This window comes from Equus quagga, chromosome 6 (assembly GCF_021613505.1).
Source record: "Equus quagga isolate Etosha38 chromosome 6, UCLA_HA_Equagga_1.0, whole genome shotgun sequence".
Taxonomy (NCBI): Eukaryota; Metazoa; Chordata; class Mammalia; order Perissodactyla; family Equidae; genus Equus; species Equus quagga.
Genome location: NC_060272.1, coordinates 118,951,347 through 118,973,267, shown reverse-complemented (window position 1 = coordinate 118,973,267; position 21,921 = coordinate 118,951,347). Strand labels below are relative to the sequence as shown.

Genomic DNA, 21,921 nt, shown 5'->3' with positions numbered 1-21,921 from the left:
GAGGAGGTCAGATTGTGGAGAAGAAGGTGGGCAGGACACCTTCATTTTCTTACTTCAAAATTAAAAGATATTTAGAGGGCAATCCTAAGTTTCGAGAAACACTTTGAAACTGGTCAATCTCCAATTTGACAGCCCCTAAGCCTCATTTCACCCTTGGTGAGAAGATGACACTTTGTTCAGAACCCGGGAAAGCCACAACCAGTGAGACGCTGCTTTCTTGAAACCAATCATCTTCAACAGCAAAACAACTTGTGGTTTTAAAACTTACGAAGGTTCTTCTGACACAGCAGCTCCTTCTTCCAGCTCTTGAGCTTGTTTGTACCATGGCAGCTTGGCCTCGACTGGAAGTTTCTCTGAGAATTAAGTACACGCACATAAAAGAGAAGAGGTTAGAACCAATTTGAGATTTCAGGGAAATTCCTTTTTCTCCTTTCCACTTCTTGATTGTGCACTACCTAGAAACTATGTTGATAACCGCAAATAAGTTTTCAGGTAAATTTCTGCCTCTGATGATGGTTACATCAAGAAAAAAAGAATCAGATTTTAAAGTGTTCAACAATACTAGTCTTTGTGTATATGCTTCTCCTTTATTATGTTAAGGAGCACAGGAAAGTCTTTCTATTATGAAAGTCATAACTCTGGGAGTACCAGCTCAATATGTATGTCATCATCATAGTATCTTTTCACTATTTCCTGTTGAAAAGAGAGCAATATTTACCTTTTAAAACAAACACAAAATACAATAAATTATACTATGATACTTTCATAAATTCTAATTTGTTTCTCTTTTGCCTTTTGGCTGTGATCTATGCCATGTTGTCAAAAACGAACAAAAAAGAACTCTGCCACTCTGAAATTCACAAAACTTTACTTTAGATATCTGACTCATTCACTACCACCCCAAGGCTCACTGACGATCGAATATGAGCAATTTAGGGTCCACAACCCATAATTTCACTTGTTTCACCTATTTATCTAGCTTTGGCCAAACAATTCAGAACAAGCTTCCTAACTACTTCCTGGAAAAAATTGTGGAGGAGAGAAAGAAAGAGGGAGGTTATAGCTGCTCCTACAGAAGTAACTGCCAAGATTCCCATTCTGACATATTTATTAGGTTCATTTATGGCGTATTTGCCTTTATAGTATGAGCCAGTGAAGCTCTATCACCATTTTATAACATATAATTGTAAAGATGAAAGGAATATATCTATATATGCACATGCCACAGAATTATATGGCATTTTAACGATGTTTAGAGAGCCGGACTCACGACTTAGTTGTGAAAATCCAGATTTTATTCTTGATAGTTAACCACAAACTGTTTTTCTTTCTCTTAAGTGGCTTGGTAAAGACAGAGCTAATAAATAATTGACTGTTTTCAGTTAGGGGCATCACTTCTTGCCCCTCGATGTGAAGCAATTGTGTGTCGTCAGAAAACAAAGTGAGTGAGAAACGTAAACTGCTAAAGCCAAGAGGATTTGCTAACATTTTAAACACAGCAACTCGACACCTATACGTACTTCATTTTACAACTAGCCCATCTCTCCCAACTAAAGGACTCAGTCAACGCTGCCATCGATGCCAGGGCGAGTCATCTCTGCCTTCCAATAATGAAGCATTCAGCTCCTCACTAATGGTAGGCTGGTAACACTTCACGATCTATTTGAACCTAATCCTGTCATTTGTACCACTGGCCACTTTCTCCCATATTTGAGGATGCAGGTGATAATCAAGAGTTGAAGATAACATTTGTGGAAAACTTACCATATGTCAGGCAGTGGAGTAGGAACACTTTGCCTTATAGCTCATTTAATCCTCACATGGTCTCTGAGGTAGTTGCTATCATTATCCTCACTTTCCAGATGAGAAACTAAGTCTTAGAGAGAGATGTATTGACTAAAATTGATCAGGATTTCTGGTAAGATTTTTGTTTTTCGTTTCCTTTTATATCATTAATTTAGATTTCATGATGTCATTCACTTCCACCCAGGGCAGCCTATCATATAAGGAGCTACACTGTGGCTGATTTTCAGAGAAATTTAATGGTTTAAAGAAATAAACTAAGAAACAGAAAGGAATTATATTTGATATTAAAAATAGGAGGAAGCTATTAAAAATAGATATTAAAAATAGGAGTTCTTTACTTCTGAACAATTTATAACTTTGGAATTTTCTACTTCATTGACACAGACTAACAAAATTAGCAAAGATGTCAGATTGGTATTCATGCTAATCTGAGAGACCCAATATAATTATAATGTCTTGCTCACTAAGTAGGAACTTTTCTAATATTTACTTTTTATAAATTATTTGCAGTATCCATTAAATTCTCATTTATTCCAGTTTTTCATTTCAAATTATGATTCTGGAATTCAGTGTCATACTAACCTTTTAATTTTCAATATAAAAAGCAACAGCTTTCTGTTCTATCAGTTTGAAGTATGACCTTCCCAATGTGTTTCATGCTTAGCAAAGTAGACACTCTTGGATTCACGGAATAATTTTTAACAGCAAGAACTGTGGATAGTAAATCGCACATGTATTTCTCCAATATCTCTATAATATCTCCTTTGAAGCAGACCTACCTGATATTTTTCAGCAACGGTCTTCAAACAACTTTATGACCCAGGAGAGAATTATATAAATATGTAGTGCTTAATAACAATTTGCAAGCAAATATGTGAAAGGTTTTAAAAAAGAGTTAAGTCCATTTAGTGGAGTCTAAGTTACAAAGAATAGTTACTAAGAACACTTGGGATACTTAAAAACATTCCAAGGAGTTTAAAACAGTGCCCGAATACACGTAACAGTGAGAAGACTGCTAACAGAGCACGGTCAAGTTACCTTTGGGTTTATAGCAAGGAGTGGGTATGACGCATTCCTCTTTTATGTGGGGCTTCGTTTTGGGGCTACAGCCTCCTGTGTGCATTCCACGATGGTCGATGCAGAGGACCACACGATACCTGAGGCCCTGGCCACACGTCACCGTGCACTGGAAGGAGAGTGCAAGAGAGAGGAGACTCATAGGCAAAGCCTTGTTTACTTTTCTTTCTTCCCACCTGCGACTTTTTAAAGGACAGCATTTATATAAGGACTCCTGGTGGCTTTAGACCACTTCTTACCAGTCATGGGATCTTTATACTACTTGGCTATTGGGGGTGAAGCTAGCTGAAAGTTAAATCACTTTCAATTGCTTAGTTTTGGCTTAGTCAGTCAGCACCCACTGTGTGCAAAGTCCCAAACCAAGGAGCAAAAAGAAGGAGAAAAGAAACTGTAGAGTGTGCTCAATTATTTTTTTATCATTTTATTTATTTATTTATTTATTTATTTTTGAGGAAGATTAGCCCTGAGCTAACATCCGCCACAAACCCTCCTCTTTTTGCTGAGGAGGATTGGCCCTGAGCTATCATCTGTGCCCATCTTCCTCTACTTTATATGTGGCTTGAGAAGCAGTGCATAGGTCCATGCCTGGGATCCAAACTGGTGAACCCTGGGCCACTGACGCAGAGCACGTGAACTAAACTGCCACGCCACTGGGCCTGCCCCGTGTGCTCAATTTTGAACACCAGTACTGCATCTTAATTTTACTTAGTCACTTTTCTAATGACTCAGGTCCCAAATATGGGAAATGTTGGCTCCCACATACACATGAAAATTTTTTTCACTGACATCATAGATAATTTATATTGCAGTGTGACTGATCCAATTGATTATATTGACATGGAAAAAAATCTTTAGAGGAAGTGATTCAATGGCCAGATGTAGACAGCACCTTCAGTGGTTCTACATGCTTGGGAGCAACTCTAGTTGGAGAGAAACATCAGCTCTGATTTGCTGCCACAAAGCCAGGTAGCTAAGTGAAGAGCCTTTTGTCAACTCTGTGGCTGAGGGCACAATGGTTTATCTCCTCATCTTTCTATCTCCTTTTCCCTTTCAACCCTTTTTGCATTAGTGGCCAGGAAACCCAAAATAACATTTTATGTCTAAGCGGCTTCCCTAACATCTAGAAGTTTTTGGTTTTAATTATCCTACTCCATCCCCATTCTAATTGCTTTGCTATTTTCATGTCATCTTCTTTTCAATGAATAATGTACATAGTTTTAATTTTAATCCACTCAGACCCTTTTTGGATATAGATGAGTATAAGAAATAAAAAATGACACCAAACTTTTGGTTTACTGAGCTCTATCATCAGAGCAGCTTTCACAGATTCAGGATCAGTCACTCAGCCTCAATTACTCTTGACAGGCATTTGCCTCCCCTTGCCACTTGAGGGAACATGATGGGAGCAATAGAAGCTTCTCGAAGTAACTTGAGGAAAGATATATATATATGTATATTTTCACTCATTTGTTTTGGTCATGCTGCATTTGGGGCATGCCTACTCCAGGAGCTAAGCTGGTAGGTTTCTAGACACCTCAAGAGGAGAAGTGGGGAACTGCATAGGGTAGCTGGTGGGGTCATGATGATGAGAGGGAAGAGTGGACTTACTCTCCTAACGAACAAAGAAAGAAGGCACAGTTACCGGAGACCACTCCTGTGCCAGCCATTTAGGGCAGTCAAAAATGTTGCAGGGCTGCACGATGGGCATCTTAGGGGTGTACATGCATTTCCACTCTTCCACTGAGGTGACATGCCCCTGGATGTCCTCCTCCACACAGGAAACTGCCCGGCTCTGGACGCCCCCCCCACAGGAGGAGGAGCACGCGGTCCACGGGGTGGCCTCCCACCTACAGAAGCAAGGGGAGTCATCAGGGCAGACATGCACATAGCCAAACCTCCTCAGTGACCTTTCCGACCAACCCCATTCCCAGTGCCTATTGGGGCAATCAGGTTCTGAGAGGCTACAGTCCAGAGAACCAAAAGCGATCTATTGACCGAAATCTGATGAGTAACAGAGAAGGATTCAATGTTGGCAAAAGTGCTCTGTAAACTTTGAAGCGCTACACAAGAGTAAGAAATTACTGTTTTGAGAGCCGTTTACAAGGATATCTGTGCTGTCCGTAATCGACTCAAAAGAGGGCTATTCAGTCCTTCTTCCTATAGTTTCAGTGAATATTCTGTGTGCATATATATAATAGTCACTTTATTCTATATTTTATAAATATATATTCTGCATATATAATATATATATATATATATATTTTACTAAATCTCAATCTATGTCAAGACTAAAGTTGGTTAATCAGTTAACACTAACAGTTTGCACCTGGGCTGACAGTTTTTATTGTCAGTGTAATACTTCATTACTTAGCTTCTGGATACTTTTATATGAGAAGCTCATGAAAGATCTAAGTAAACCAAACATTCTTTCTCCCTTGCTTCCACAATCATCAGCTTTGGGACTACATGGATTTAGAACAATTCTGATGTTCAAACCAGGCCATCATTACACTAAGGAGCAAAAGTGTTAATATAGGCATTATCTACTTGTTTCTAGCTGCTGAGGGATACTGGCCATTAGTGTCCCCCAAGTAAAGAACACTTGGAATTGTGAAGAAGTTTGGTTTTGGTTGGAAGGCTGATGGCATTGGAATCTAGAGATGCAGTTAAGTAAGGGAGAAAGTAACAATATTGTCAATAACATTTAAGAGAATTCCATTGATTGTTCAGATCTTGACACAGCTCTGAAGTATTTGGGACCAGATGCAGAGAGATATCTTTGCCTGATTCTTTTCTCTCCTCCTGTAGATGTAGAGAATGTAGACTTTTTAAAAATAGGAACTTGGAATTAAGCTTGTCTTTTTTTGCATATATTCTGCTTGTTGATGAGGACTCCTAAGGAACTTTAAGATTTCTTTTAGAATTATGAGAGAGATCATTTTAATGAGAGAAAAACAAAATGTCACCAAGTTGATACACTTGAATAGTTAAATTGAAAAATATTGCACAAGCATCCTGTGGAGACATTAATTATTCTGTAAGTAGGATTTCATGTATACTGTGAGCTTGACTTCTCTTCTGTATGAGCCTGGATAATGTGTGTTTCCCAGTTACAGAGAATTTTTCTCCACATTTTCTCTGCACTGTTCAAGTCTAGGCAACAATTGTTATCTCCACTGCCAACAGCCTAAAGATGCTGCCAAGTACAATATTTTCCTATGCATATTTCCCCAGGAGACACATAAGAAAATACTATTATGGGGAAACTGAGGCCCTCTGTTTAGCCCTTAGGAGACTTTCTGATCCCTTTCAAGAGAATGTGGCAGCTTGGTAGAGGGTTTCTCTTCCAAAAGGGTAAGACCAATTCTCATTTGTCTCCATATAAATCTCTGGAGAGCTTCCCTCTGGAGGTGGACAACAGGTCTGATTCAGACTGAAATTGGGCTGAATACATAAGCACACATTCACATTGGATTTGATCTGACAGTGGAAATATGTTTTTGAATGTACATTTAATCTCTTGGAACATTAAGATGCCATAAAAAGAGCACATTTTCTAATTGGTACTCTGACATCCCTAAACTTGACCCTTCTAAAGAGTGATTAATTTCTGTCTCAACACTTGGACCTGACCCATAGTGTAATTTCATAAACAGTAATAACTATCCTTTTCAATGTCAGTGATCACAGAAAGACAAATGATGCTAATATTATCCTAAGAATTTATAGTATGGTTCAGGCATATAAGTATAGTTCTATATGTGAAAAATTATCATGTGAATTCTTGCAAAATAATAGGGTTATGTGGAATTTGAAAGCAAAACATGTCCGGGTGCTTAAAAGAAAGTATAGCAAAAACTAAAAGAGGGCATCAGTTAGGATATCTTAAAACAGGGACGAGGTAAGTGCTTGGCAGAAAAAAGCATATCCAAGAATCTTGTCCTGAAAGAATAAGAAATGAGTTCATATATCATCTGTGTTAACTCCTTTGGCTCAATTTTTTAAACACACAGTGTGTTTAATTTAAGAAATTCTCAAATTTAAGAATGATGTAGAAAAGTTGCATACATTAATTATGAATTAAACATAATTCATCGGACTACATTGTTATATTATGTTCAGACATGTGTTACAGTCAAAGACCAAAAACAAGAAAAAACAACCTAAATGTTTATTCAGAGTGTTTTATATTTACACCTGTGGTCTTAAATCCATTCAAATAATTTCAGTAAGTAAAGCCTTCTGCCTTGATCATTAGGTAGGAGCCATCTGAGAACCATTTTTGTTTCTCAATTCCTCGTATGAAATGAAAACTTATTTGTAGAAATAGCTTCCATTTACTAAGACTTCATCAATGAAGCAGAATATCTAACTATAGAATTAGTTCAGTACAGAAGTGCAAGGGGTAAGAAATACAGTCTGTTCATTGGCTAATTGTCCTTTCCAATTGTGATGCATGGACAGGCCAATGTGTACACAGGACAGGGTACAAACAGTCATCAAGGAGGCTCATTTCAGTCTGCCATTGAGGATGTTGGAGTTCTGGCACTTGGGGGATTTCTGAATATATAGGAAATCAAGTTTAACCTAAGACAGGCATTAGTCATACCAGAGAAATATAAACAAGAGAGATCATAGATATAAAGGAAACTTAGGAGTGCCATTACAGGAAAAATATAAACTTGATGTTGCTCCCCCGACACCCAACCTTGCTTTTATCTTGAAATATATTTCCTTCACACAAACAGATACACGTATCTAGAGGATAATTATTTTACAGGTATGGGAATTGAACACAAGTGAAATCTTGGTTCAGTCAAATTAATCTTTTTATATTTTCATTCCATTTTTTTCAAGGAGAAGAATTTACTGTATAAGTTTGGTTCTGGATCAAACTAGCAAAATGATACATCCGTAGCCTTCTAAAGTCATTTATCATCTTTATCAATATAGTCATAGGAAAATGGGAAGGAGCTGACTAATGAGTAACCCTGTAGTGGAAGAACTTTAAAAAAACCCAAACTACTACATATAGCAGCCCTAAATCAAATGCCCCTCTCTACACGCTACCATTAGAATGGTGAAAAGGGAATTCCCTGCCAGTCACTGGAAGTATTTAAGTAGAGGCTGGATGGAAGCTTGCACTGATGTGTATGTATTATATAAATATCTACATATGTGTATATACATGTGTGAATGCATATGCACTAAGTACACACATGCATATTTATATAAATACATATGTTCATATAAGTATCATGTATGGGTATGATTGTTGGCGAAGGAGTGGGAGAAGGAAGCATCAGTTGGGAGCTGGAGTAGATGACCTCAAGGGCCTCTATTTGGATTCCAATTTGAGTATTTGAAGACTTTGGATCAAACTTTGCTTTATTTTACAGTTTAGAATAAAATTATTTTCTGGGTTTTGCTTAGTTTGAGATTGAGCATGACTAAACCATGGATTATTTTCAACCACTGGTGATCTGATTTAAACCCTAAGTCTAAATGGTAGCTGACTCCTTGAAATTCCAATGAGCAACGAGCATAGAGCAAAGGTCCCTCTTAGCACAGTGGTTACTTGGAACCCAACTTGAATTTCTGCTCTCTGGGGAGCTGTGTCCAATGCGGCAGGCAATACATTCGGTAGCTAGCAGAGTTTTCAGCTTCTCCAGTTTTCTTATGAATATATTAATAAAGAGAACAAGCTCTATTAAAAATTCCTCAATCACTTTCATTATTTTTTCTAGTTTTTAAAAATACTATACTTTAAAAAAGCAACACAGCACACGGAATTTTATGTTTTGGAAAAAAAATGCCCCCCCCCCCCAAATGTTGTGAACAATAAGGATATGAAAAACTGCCTTTTTGTACTTAACTACAATTTCTTGGGAACAAAAAGAGGATACTCAAAGTCCCTCTGCAAAGTAATACCACATCTGGAATTCCCCGTTAGTGGGATTGTCATAATACTTCAGGCAGTGTTTGTTTAACAGTTAGCAACAGTGCTTTAATGACTAGGGTTCTATAGCAGAGGAAACACGAAAACGGACAAAAGGAGTCAAAGAAAGACATAACATAAACCCATACACTGTATCTAATCAGAGTGAATTACTGTGTCCACTCCGATGTAATATGATCCTATCTTAAAATGGTTTTTGAATGACAAGCTTACAGTCTGAGCAAGCCAGTATTATTCAAAAGGAGAGCTGAGGCTGGATTGCAAAATATACTATCTACCATCTTATTTTTACAGAAAAACACAGAATCTATATATATATATAAAAGAAGCAGAAAACTGATTTACTAATTCTAGCATCAGGATGATTGATTTACGTACCGAGGAAGGGGATGGTAGAGGTCATAAGGCATGATCTGCTTGTATCCGTCACTGTTAGGAACAATAATGCCAACCCTCTGAGTAGAAGGTACACACAATAAAATAAACACTAAATGATTACATTATACAAATTTTTTTAGACAAATGCAAAACAACATTAATAAATTGTCTCTGAAAAACAACACTAAAACAGTTTAATATCTTTATGCTAGCTTACGCTTAAGGACGGGGCAAGTTCTTTGAAAGGGCACCGTTTACTATAATTAGTTCTCTGATCCAAGCAGGAAATACCACTGGAAAGGGTGATGGCAAGAAATCTTGGCACCTCATCATTAGCTATGACATAGTAAGCTTGTAAATATCCTTTAATCCCCCCAATTATACATCCTATGAGGTCATTATTATCATCATTATTAATGTTACTTCCAGATGCTCACCAAACAATTATAGTTACTGTCTCACTTCTGATGAAAGAGAGAGCTATATATGAGTATGTACCTGGGAATTGACCAGCCTACGTAATGTGCATTAGCAAATAGGTTTCTTCTCTTGGCAGGTCTAAGGATTTTAGTAATATCTGGAAAGGAGCCACTTGGTTATTTTTTAAAAAGAAGGGGAACTAGTCAATATAGTAGGCAACTATCAAGAAAAGCAAGTTCCCTACCAAAACAAAGGTAGGGCGGTTAAAATGAGATAATAAATACGACTGGTCTTTTTTGTGGTCTATAAAATGTGATAATGTGTTAACTGCTCTTATGGTGGTTGTGATTGTCACGACTGCATATCTAGTGTCCTGAGAAAGCTGAGAGATTTGGAGATAGAAACTGAAGGAATCATAAGACATGACATGATAGGCTCTGTGGCTAAGGACCCACAGAAATGATATTATATGCTGGGTGGAAGTCCCCAGAGGCCTTTAGGACTCCAGCGAAGTACACTAACCTACCCCACTGATTTTCACTGAAGCTTCCAATTGCCAAGACTTTCTTCTTGCTGGGTCCCCTGGTTAGTGGAAGATGTATAAGTCATGGGTCTTGGATAAGAGGGCTAGTGCAATGGACCCTGCGTCAAGAGTGGGAGACAGAGCTCACTACACAGGTGGCACCCCACTGTAGAGCATCGTAGGACATGAGCAGATGACACTTACTTTGCAATTGACAAGTGATATGAAGCCCCTCTTTTGATGACTGAAGGAACTCATGAATTCTATATGTATCCTTGGATGGATGGATGGATGGGGGTATATTTATATCTCCATATTCAATATAAATGTGTTTATATTTATATTTAAATAAATTAATCCAAACTTTCATTTTGATCCCATCTTCTGATATAGGATGATATAATATGCTCTTTTTACATGGCTAGCCAACCTAAGTTTTTGGGTAGAAAGAGTGAGCTGGGTATACTGTGGATCAGCAAGATAAAAAAACAGCACTGACTGGAGATCATGGTAGATAAGGAGGAAAGAGGGAGTAATAAGGAGGGAATTCCTAAAGAAATTACTGAAAGGTAAAGGGATACATGAAAGAAATCAAATTTGTTTGAAAGACAATGGGAAACAAAATTATGAAGACAGATTTCTATTCCCAGGAGGGACAACCATTGGAGTACTAATTTATTTATTTATCTTACATGAGTAAATTTTATGTAGTTATTTGTATGACTAAATCGTCATGGTATATGTGTAGGTGTGTTACTCTTAAGTAACTATGTTCATGAAATTGGATGCTGCTTTTTGGGTGTGCTCAAAATCCCATGGCTCTAACACACACGAGAATGGAACAGATATTAACTTTAAACTTTCTCTCTGTTTTCCCAAGTTAGAGAAACTTTCTATTCCTTTCTGCTTTTTTCTTTTTTTGTGTGAGGAAGATTGGCCCTGAGCTACCATCTGTTGCCAATCTTCCTTTTTTTGGTTGAGGAAGACTGTCACTGAGATAACATCTGTGCCAATATTCTTCTGTTTTATGTGGGATGCTGCCACACTGTGGCTTGATGAGTGATGCTAGGTCCCTGCAAGGGATCTGAACCTGCAAAGTCTGGGCTGCTGAAGCAGAGTGCACAAACTTAACCATTATGACACCCTGCCAGTGCCTCCTTTCTGGCTTCTTTTGACATACAAAAAATCGGATGTGAAAGACTAATCCTGCCTTTTGCTAGAACCGCGTGATCTCTTTCCAATCATCTTTATGTGTAGCAATTAGGGAAACTTTCTTTCCAAAAGAATTATATTCTAAAGAATTCCAATCTTCCAAAGTTCTTCTAGTAACTTTGAATATACATCTAATAGTTAATTAAGGAGTAAATCAAATTGACTTTGCAGTTATATTTTAGCTAACTCTAGTGTCTTTGCTCATGGCTACATCAATTTCTAAGTGCAGAAATGCATAGCATTGCCTTCTTTTCTGAAAAAATTTAAAGCTATGATTTGTCATCTTCAACATTAGAATGAACTGTTGCAGATCTCTGCAAACTGATTTATCAGCTGATGACATTTAAAATGGAGGCACTAATATGGAAGGAGATAGGCCAGCAGAGGAGGGAATGGAAGTGGGAGCGTATAGAATTCAGGATGTTGGGCTTTGCTTTGGACTGATTTTGAAATTATATTTTTGTTTGAACAAGGAGCCTTAAACCTGCATTCAGCAAGACTATAGCTATATTTGTCTTTCTATGGCATGGGTCATGGTGAAGACTCATAAAATGACTCCATGGCACCTGTGAAAACAGAAAGATATCAAAACAATGGTGCTCTGTCCTGCCCTGTTAATGTATATTCGTGTGCATGGGCTCTGTTCCCTCTTGAGGTTCATGCCATTGCCCTGGCCTTTCACCACACTGTCACAGAGGGGCAGGCAATGGTGCCTAAACTTAACTTCCTATTGCTTACATTTAAGACACTTGGTCTTTTTCTTAGGTGAAGTGTACATATTGAAGAATGATGAAAAAGGATGTCATTTACGGACTTTAAGAAGTTCTCACGTTCAGGTCTTGATTTATATGTGTACGTGTATGTACGTGTGTGTATGCATGCACTCAGACAAGCATCTGAGTGTGCAGGGAGAGGTGAAGGAAGCAAAAATGATTGAAAAAAATGACCATGAAAGGAAAATATAAGAAATAGTTGGCTTGGGGGTAGAATCGCTCATTCTCCATTGTCTTGACTATTCTGACTACTCACGCCCTTCTTACACTGGGGAGTGACCTGACTCCATCTAAAATCCCCAACATGAGGGGTCATGCTGGGAAGAAGAGGAGGGGAGGAGGGGAAGTAGTCATTCTGGACTCATGTGGTGTAAGTAGAAGAAAGACATCACACCTCATGCCCTCAAAGTATGTACTTGCTGAACTGTCCAATGACAGGAGAATGCTTCAGCATTATGATAAGCTCATGTAATGAAATATTATGCAGTACATAAACATAAAGCCTTTTGAACCACTTTTAATGACATGGAAAATGTTCAAATGTAATGTCAACTGAAAAAAATTCAATACACAATAGAATGTACAATATGATCCACAATACTAAGAAAATTCATATGTTCATATATCTATACGATCATTTTCATAAAGTCTATATATGTGTGTACATATTTGTGTATATATATATATTAGAAATATATTATAAAAAGACCCAAAACAGTTCCTGGTGTTTGGATTATGGATGTTTTTTGCTTTCTTCTTTTTATGTCTGTTTTCTATAACACACAGTCACAGGAATTAGAAGATTCAAGTAAAGTAAAATTTAAGTCTGAGAAAGTGTAAGATAGAAACATTTGGAATTATGATATAAATGGATAAAATGAGGCCATTATCTCAAATCCCACATGTTGCTTAAAGATTATTGAGTTTTTGTCCTAAAATCACCTCAGAAGCTACTTTAGAACGATATCCTTGACTTTAAAAATCAAGCCATATTCAGGCTCACATTACTCAGTTGTGAATTTACATATTGTGATAAATCTCTCTCTCTAAGAAAAATCCTAATATAACTAACTCCATGGGTGCCTAATTTTCAGGGTTCCGGGTTCTTTTCATAACGGAAATGAACCAGAAGGAGTCCTTTTCATGGCTTTAATTGTCCCTTTCAGTGACTCTCTCACGACCTCTTGCCTCTTCTCCTGGGCTGCAGAGCCTCATTTCTGACTTCCTGACAGCTGCATGTGCTCTAGGTTTGTCAAGCTCAGCGCATCCAGACAATTCATTATCCTCTCCTGCAAACTGCTTCTTCTCCTGTGATCGTCGTTCCTGTTCAGAGCACTGCCATCCTCCCATCCATCCAGGCTATGTACCGGGGGATATCTTTGCTTCTCCTCCTTGTGTTCCCTACAGGTGCTCAGTTCTTCCAGTTGCGATGTCTGCCAAGTACATCTCCTTGAGACATGAAGTTGGGCCCTTCTGCAGCAGTCTCCTAACAGAGCTCTGCCTGCGGGCATTGCCTCCTCCAATCCAGACTGCTCCCTGCTGTCATAGCAACCTATATCTTACTTCCCAACTCAAAAGTCTTAAGTGGCTCCATAAAGCCCAATGAAATGTCTTAGCCAAGTGCTACCTCTTCTAAGTCTGTCCCTATTTTCCCTCTCAACCTCCAGCCAGGAACCATCTCTTCCTCTCCCAAACACTCATATTATTAACTCCTTTCATCATTTTAAACTATGGACTAACTTCTAACTATGTATAAGTTTTCTTTAGTTTAACACCATGGACAAACTCGATATTGGTTCTTTACTGTATCTCTTAACACAGTGCCCCGCACAGAGGCAATTAGTAAATATTCATTCAATGAAATCATGCCATTGGTGTGCAGATGCAAAAGCAAGGAGTACAACTACCATCCGGAATTAAAGCAAACAAACAAACAGAAACAAAGTGAAAGAAACTCCCAAACAAACTGCCACTCCCTGTGCACATCTTTAATCCCACTCCTTGCCTTTCACTAGCTCTGCCCTCTGTGAGAGGGGGCAGACTGTTTTGGAGGGTAGTTTGTCAGGTTAGGAAGGCTGCTGGCAGGCAGAGGTGATTGGGTGATTGGCGGGCAGAGAAAGGATCAGCTTAAGGGCAACTGTGCTTCCAGCCTGCTCGGCTCAACTCTGCATCTCTCCCATTGGGTGTCTCCCAGAAGGAGCCATGACAGCTTTTTACAAATCTTCTCTTCTCTTTGTGTCTCATGAGTCTTTCAGGCATCATGCTGCTTTGTAACAGCACGACTCAACTCCCCCTGGGCAGTGTGGGGGCCCAGACTCTAGTTGATTCTTCTTTGCCTTTGCCATGGTATCAAGCATAGAACTTGGCACAGGATAGATACTCAATAAAAAAATGAATGAAATTGAGAGTGGTGGAAGGAGTTCTGGCATAGAAGAGAGTAATTCATCTTCTCTCGACAACTCCAGGGCAATAGAAACTAATCTCTTCCTAAGCAACAGTTTGGAATGTGGCAGGAGAGAAGGAACGAAAAGCTGGAAGAGACACAAGCCTTTGCTTTTTCATGGGTGGCAGAGCATGGAGGATCATGGTGTACTGAGGAGACGGAAGGTCAGTTCTCCCCATGCCACTCTCTTTCTGTGTGACCTTGAGTGCATTATATTTGGACTTCTGCTTTGGTCTTCTGCAAACTCTAAGTATGGATGAAATCAAGAGTTTTAAGATGAAGTCAGAAGGGGTGCCTGGAAACCCATCTCATGGAGCTCTGTCTTACCCACCCCCTTCCTACTGGCTGTTGAGGGCACAACTCCGAGCTCTGTGGACCACAGACTAAAAACCACTGAACTAGGTGATCATCTCAAAAATCTCTTCTACTCTAACATTTGGCGACTTCTTGAAACACAGTAAGTTTCCCTATTATTTAAAGAGGTAAGTTGGGATCCAGCAAATGAGAAAAATATTCTGTAAATAGGTCACAACTTTTTTAAACCATAGTACCTACGAGACAACATTCATTTATCTTTTGGAACCAGACCGAAGAACTCTGCTTTATCATCCAGGAGTTGAAAACATTTTTAAGGCACATATTCATTTTCTGCTATAAAACCAACTACTGGAGAGTTTTTGATCATTTGGCCCAAAATATTAAAATTTCCTCACATCTATATTTCTGTAGTTAAAGATTCCTGGTACTAAGGCATGCAATTTCTGAACTGCTTTTAAATAAGTGGGACTAATATTTCCTTGGGCTGTATCTCTTCCTGTACTAGCCCAAGTGATTTGGTCATTGTTTGGTTTGAGTAAACATCAGTGTTTATGCTTATATGAAAGAGGCTTGATTAACCTAGGCACGTGGTCAGTTCAAAGACCCAGGGCCCCAAACTTTACACTGATACTATTGGCAGTTCTGTGATGGCTGTGGGGGTCTATGTTGGGTTTAAGCCAGATCTCACGGGTTGCTGAAGGCATCATGAAGACCAAGGGTACCTGTGGGATATGATGGCATGAATGCTGCACCGGGGATCAGTTATCTGAGTTTACGTAGCATAGGAGACACTCTGGAACTGCACGCTCTTGGTTCCATGACCCAGCTTTCTTTTGTCCACCCTAACTTGGGGTAGGTCACTTAACGTCTTTGGGCCTCAGTTTTTTAATCTGTAAATACAAATGATCGTCTCTAACCTCCTAAGGACTGTAAAGCTGAATTGAGATAATGGATGTGAAAGCACTTTATCAACTTCACATAGAAGTAACATTGGGCCAGTCATTTGACAGTTTTGGCTCTCAATTTAATAATGATAGCTAACTTCTGTCGAGTGCGTGGCACCTTGCTAAGAGCTTTATGTGCATTATCTCATTTAATTCTCATAACTACTCTCTGGCAGGGATATTATACTTATTTTACAGATGGCAAAACTCAGGCCTAGAGAAGTTAAGTAAAGCACTTCCTTAGCTCATAATGTCAAACGGAGAGATTGAGGTTATTAATGAGGATAAGGATAACATCTGTTTTATTAACTCGCAAGTTAGTCAGAAGAATTTCATAAATAATTAGACTTTTATAAAGTTTAAAATGTAACATAAAAAGTGACCATTATTATTAGTAATGAGCTGGTTGGGTAGAAGAACTGAACTGCCCTAATAACTGAGTTATACAGCTGATTGTCTGATGATGTCTGGTATGTCTATCAACCAGAGAAGGGTATGACCATGCATCCTATAAAGCACCAGAACTCTGCTTTATTTATCTCACTATGAATAATGCATGAAAGTAGAAGTGAGATTTTAAGGTAGTCTTTCTTAGTGCTTACTCATTAGCTACTCAAAGCAGTATATTCAAATGAGGTTAATCAAAAGGAAGGAAGTTACTTTTCTAAATCATTTACCTATTGTAATAAAACAACAAGACCTCTGTGACTAGGAAAACATTTCATTATACTTTAATTGCTAACTAGGTCAATCACTTTCTAGTTCTTACACTGAGTTCTCCTTTTTTGAAGATGGACATGGCATAAATCTCATGTGAATTAAATGGCAGTGTCTCACAGCTGGTTAAGTGGGGATTATTAGACAACTGGACACTGAGACTTCAGGAGTTGCTAATTATCTTAATTTTTCATGATGATTCTAATTTTAAAAATTCGATAAATGTGATTTACTTTCATGAAGGTATTTCCTAGGAACTGGTGTCTCTTGTTGTTAAAATAGAGAACTACCTTTTTAGGCCCACATAGAATTCTAGACTTCCACCTTCTCCTTTCATGGAGGAGAAAGCTGATTTCTGGAGAGATTTAGAGTCTCTCCGAGGTAACATCAACATTATCATAACCATAATCTTAGTCATAATAGCTGCAGCAACTAATATTTATTGAGTGCTTATCAAGTGTCAGGCACTCTACTAAGCTCTTTAAATGTATTACGCCATTTATGCCTCATGACAACCCTATGAGGTAACTACTGTTATTATCCTCACTTCACGGATGAAAAAACTAGACTTAGTGAGAACAAGTAATTTTCCAAAGGCTACTCAACTACTAAGTGGCAGAGCCAGGATCCCAAGACAAGCTGTTTTACCCCAAAGCTCCCCTTCTAACCATCAGGCTGTATGGCCATTGTACAAACTGGTCATCAAGTTAGTGTGACCGGGTTTTTACATTCCCACTACATGCCCTGCCTCTCATGATGCAGATTATTTCTTTAAACTTGCATTAGGATTCAATTTTGAGATTTTGCTCACAATTTGGTCCATGGCCAGGGATGACTTACGCAATTTGCTGTCAAATTAAATGGAGCTGGACAAAAATGTCCATTTGAATTCACCAAGAACTGCCGCTTGGGGCATACAGGTTTGGGCATTTGCTTAGGACTGTTGCTCTGAATTCCTTCAGGGAAGGGGGAATCTGGATGCAGTTTCAGCTTGAAACAGATTTGTTTGCTAATGATTGTGACCATGATAGTGTGATGAGTGAGAGCTTTTTTCACTTGTCCAACCCTTGCCAACTTAAGCCCCCTTCATTACTGCCTTGGAGGAAAAACCAGAAGTCTGTGCCAAAAATGTCTGAAAAGGTGGTTCTCTGATCTTCTCACAAACAGTGTCTTGCACAATTTCCCCCAGACAGCCTTAACAGTCTTACCAGCCTCATAGACTGAGATATGCAAGGCCAAATGTAGCATATTTTACATTTAAAGCCACTCTGAAAACATGAAGTGCTTATTAACTGAACTAAAGCTATGCCTTTTTAGTTGTTGCTGAACCATAGGCATACTTTGCCATCATCTGTCACATGATGGCAAAGAGATACAAATCATTACACAAACCAGCAGGCACTGCATTAAAAAAAAATTGTTCCCCTGGTGTAAGACAGAAGCTATGATTATACCATGGCAGGCATAAGAGAGGATTTCTCATTTGATTAGATTCCAAGTGTCTTAGCTCCATGGGAAAGAGTTCCTGCTATAGTGTTAAATGGATGAAGCAGAAAACAAATTAAACATGCAACAGATCTTTGACACAGAGGCTCCCAGAGGAGAGGCATGCCTCTGGACTTCTGGGAGTGCCCACGTTGGGCCTGCCACCAGAAAATATACAACATTGTGTATAGAACATACGATGGGATTGGTGATATGATAGCTCTTGAGTCACCAGTGAGAAACATTCTTAATTTTAGCTGAAAGTCATTGCATTTTTAACTTCACTTTCTCTTCCCTTCCATTAAGTATTAAGTTTTGGTTTACCTTTTTGAGACCACTTTTGGCTAGGAAACAAAGTATTTTATCACTTCATAAAAATGACTGCATAAATTGACACCAGCAGAGAGCAACAAAGCTCTCTTGGGATAGAACTGCTGGCAGCCAGGTAGGCTCAATGGTTGGTCTTGTAGTGTAAGGGACACAAATTCCTGTCTCAGTAAAATGTTCCTACATATCATAGACATTCAAGCTTGCTTTAGAATAGTGGAAACCAAGAACGCTAAGTCACTGAATTCCAAGTGTCTAAACTATGATTTCATCTATGTTATGAGTTACAGACAAGGCTGAAAAGAAATATAGCAAAAGCATTAACAGTGGTTATTTGTGGGCACTGGAGATTATTGGTGAGTTTTATTGTTATAGACTTTTAACTCATCAACATTTCTAAGTTGGCATTAAGAATCAGAAAAAAAGCCACAAAAACATAAAACAAAAATCATTTTGAAAAGAATAGGCTAGAGGTCAACAATCTCTTTAGCTCCAAGAACTACTAGATGAGCCAACCCACAACCATGGAAGCCAATGGATGCTGTTGGTGAGTGAAGTGAGTAAGTGATATCATTTATTAGCTCAAATGCATACGTTTACTTATTATAAAGCAAATTAGCGAGAACAGTGAGCCTATCTTGGTAAATAGGAAAATTAGATATCAAGGATTATGGCTAATGGTTGTCATATCCAGTTTATTTCTGGCTTATTTTGGTTTTAGATGTGTCTTAATGAGAAAATTCTCTTATCAAAGAGAAGTAGTTGCTAATGATAACAGTTTTTACAGCTCATCTGTAATCTTAGGATACTTATTTTTTCAAAATTGGAGACATAATCAAAGAACTTAACGATGAGGGCAAAAAAGTGCCTACTTTGGTAGCACACCATATTTACAATTGTTACAACAATTTTTACAACTTAGCTTTGCTCAAATAAACAAAATTAGCTTAACATGTTTGAATATACATTTTTGAGTTGTTTAAAGATACTTCAAAATATATCAAATGAAATTTAATGAAGAACTCTGTGGAACAACAGGTTCTATAAGCACAGTTTGAAAACCACTAATTTAGTGCAAAAAATAGCTCTCTCATACCCATTTTGTGGGTGACTAAAATGAGGCTCAGAAGGGTAAAGTAACAAACCCAGGTTACAGACTTAATTATATTTAGCTCCTTTTTGCTGTCCATGGTACTTTCCAGTCTTTACAGCAAATAAACTTGGCTATCTAAATGGGATTTTGCTTTCAAATAACATATAATAGGCCAAAATCCTACAAGTGTAATATAAGCAAAGTGAACAGACATCTCAATGGCTACATAAAATAAATTTCTTTGGAAGTTTAAAAACACGTGACTTTATCTGTACTAAGCACATCTATGTTTTCCCTTTTGAAGGATTCTAATTTTGGACACAAAGGCATTGGTTTAATGCCATCGTATCACTTTTGATTTTCCTATTAGACAGTTAAAGCTGTAGCTGGAAAATACTTCCTTGAGGGTTTGGTTTTGCTGTCTGATGAGAGGGTAGATCTATTTTGCAGTCTCTTTATCTTCTCTCAGACCATCACTTCTTATTTTCTCTTGGAATTCAGGAAAGTTGATTTGATCCCAGGTATGCAAATAAGTTCAATGAATTTCATAGCAATCCTAAAGTTTCTTAACCTCAGAGTAGCATAGCCACATTTCCTAAAGCAGTTTCCTCTCAAATCTCTCCTACTGCTAAGTCTTAATTTTTACAGCTTTGTTTAATTACCTCTGCAATAAAAAAGCAGCTTCCTGACATTTGCCTCTAACTTATTTTCTCTCTTTCCTTTTCTCACTTTTCTTTTTTTATTAATAGCCACCTGTCCCAACATTTGTACATGTGCTGTATTAGATGTTTTAAAATAACATAAGATGCAAAAAAAGCATACATTTCACAGGCAAAGTTCTTTTGATATAGAATGGCCTTTTGCTTTTCCATAAGAAATAGGCCACAATTATTACTCCAACAGAGAAGATAGGTAAGAATCAGAAGTCGTACAAAACTGGATAACTTTTTTCTGGTTATAAACATTTTCTTAAAATTGTTAACAAAATGGTTGTATTTCACCCCTGTCTTCCATGGCCATCTCCTCACTGAAGTTTTTTCCCAGTGGGGAAAAGTTTTACGCAGTGTGGGAGTGAATCCCTCATTTCTTCTAGAAATGCACACAGATTTTCATGAAAGTGTGCATAATACTTTCATAGTCTCTCCATGACTGAGTCGATCTGTTTGAATTGGGATAACTAATAACTATGTTTTCACACACTGGTCTTCCTGATATAGATATGAATAAAGATATATAATAAGCAGAATAATTTTAAAATAGAGTTCAATTGTATTAGTTATAATTTTCTTGGCTAAAAATACTTCAAACCCTTTATATTTCCAAAATAAAGACGTCCAAGCAAAATTTTAACACCTCATTCAGTTTTTATACCATATTCAATTTTTAATAACTTTCTGGTGTAATATGAAGCTAAATTAAACTTCACTCTAAATTACATAATTTTAAAATATCTATTTTTTCTCTTTCTTTAACGAAAAACTCTTATTCTGAGTTCCCTTTTATGAGCTAGGTATATGAAATAGACAATTTCACATCACAAGTCGAATTTAGAATTCATGAATGTGAGGCAGGAAGAGTACAAGAAAATAAACTCCAAAAAGTTCACAGCAGAAAACAAAAACTAAAACTGCATTGTCTCCAATCAAAGCTACGCGTTGTTCATGTAGCATTTTAACTGTTCAAAGTTTTGTTTTATGTATAGATAATTAGTAAACTATGATTTTAAAAATAACATTCAGGTGTTTCTCAGAAGTCCAAGGAGGCTGGAAAGGATTCTTTATCTTTTGGTCTTCATGATTAGTTTTGTAGGAGAAGAGTTTTCTTACATCTTGTCTCATATGTTGAGGATGAGTAAGCTAAGTTAATAAAGAGATTTGCCAGGAAGTGTTGCAACGACAAAGACAAATGTTACGCCCATGAAAAGATTCTTGACTTGCATTTCTACGACTGCTTATCATCTGAGATATTCCATTTGTCAGTCTGATTCTTGATCCTACAAATAATTCAGGGCCAATTATGGTTTCCAAAAAGCAAACAATGATATGTGAAAGTGTCAAGTGTCTCTTTAGACCTCTTAATTAGAAAGACCTTTAAAAAAAATGTGACTATTGGAAATAAGTCCTGCTTTCTCTTTAACAAAGCCTCAGTTTGTTCAAATGTAGAACTGTGCTAAGACTGGTTTTGATCCCAGGTAATCAGTGTGGCCCACCACAAGCTAAAATGGGTCAGCTGTGACCCTTAACTATGGTTTGCACTGATCGTGTCACTGGTCAGGTGGCAAAGTTAAAATAGAAAGAATCCTGAGAACATTGTTCCATTACATTTGTTAAGGTCCATTGGCTTGGACCTTGTTAAAGAGAGAAATAAGTAACCAGAATGAAAAGAAATCAGAAAAGAAAAAAACTCTGAAGAGAGCTTCACCTGCACCTTTACAAATGGAAAAGCC

General features: G+C 37.8%; 1 protein-coding gene across 3 annotated transcripts in view; it reads right to left on the bottom strand.

Annotated features, from left to right (window-relative positions):
- ADAMTSL1 (ADAMTS like 1) overlaps nucleotides 1–21,921 on the bottom strand; it is a 362,288-nt gene that overhangs the window by 192,852 nt on the left and 147,515 nt on the right. For 2 of the 3 annotated variants that reach the window (XR_006889167.1, XM_046664981.1), the window contains exons 10-13: nucleotides 9,221–9,271; nucleotides 4,526–4,730; nucleotides 2,845–2,992; nucleotides 269–353 (exon numbers count right to left, since the gene is read on the bottom strand). Coding sequence is in view for 1 of the 3 variants with exons in the window: in XM_046664981.1 (XP_046520937.1) it covers nucleotides 269–353; nucleotides 2,845–2,992; nucleotides 4,526–4,730; nucleotides 9,221–9,271 (489 nt within the window). In the remaining 2 variants the exon portion in view is untranslated. The remainder of the gene's footprint in view (nucleotides 1–268; nucleotides 354–2,844; nucleotides 2,993–4,525; nucleotides 4,731–9,220; nucleotides 9,272–21,921) is intronic. The other variant, XR_006889168.1, reaches the window with a different exon arrangement.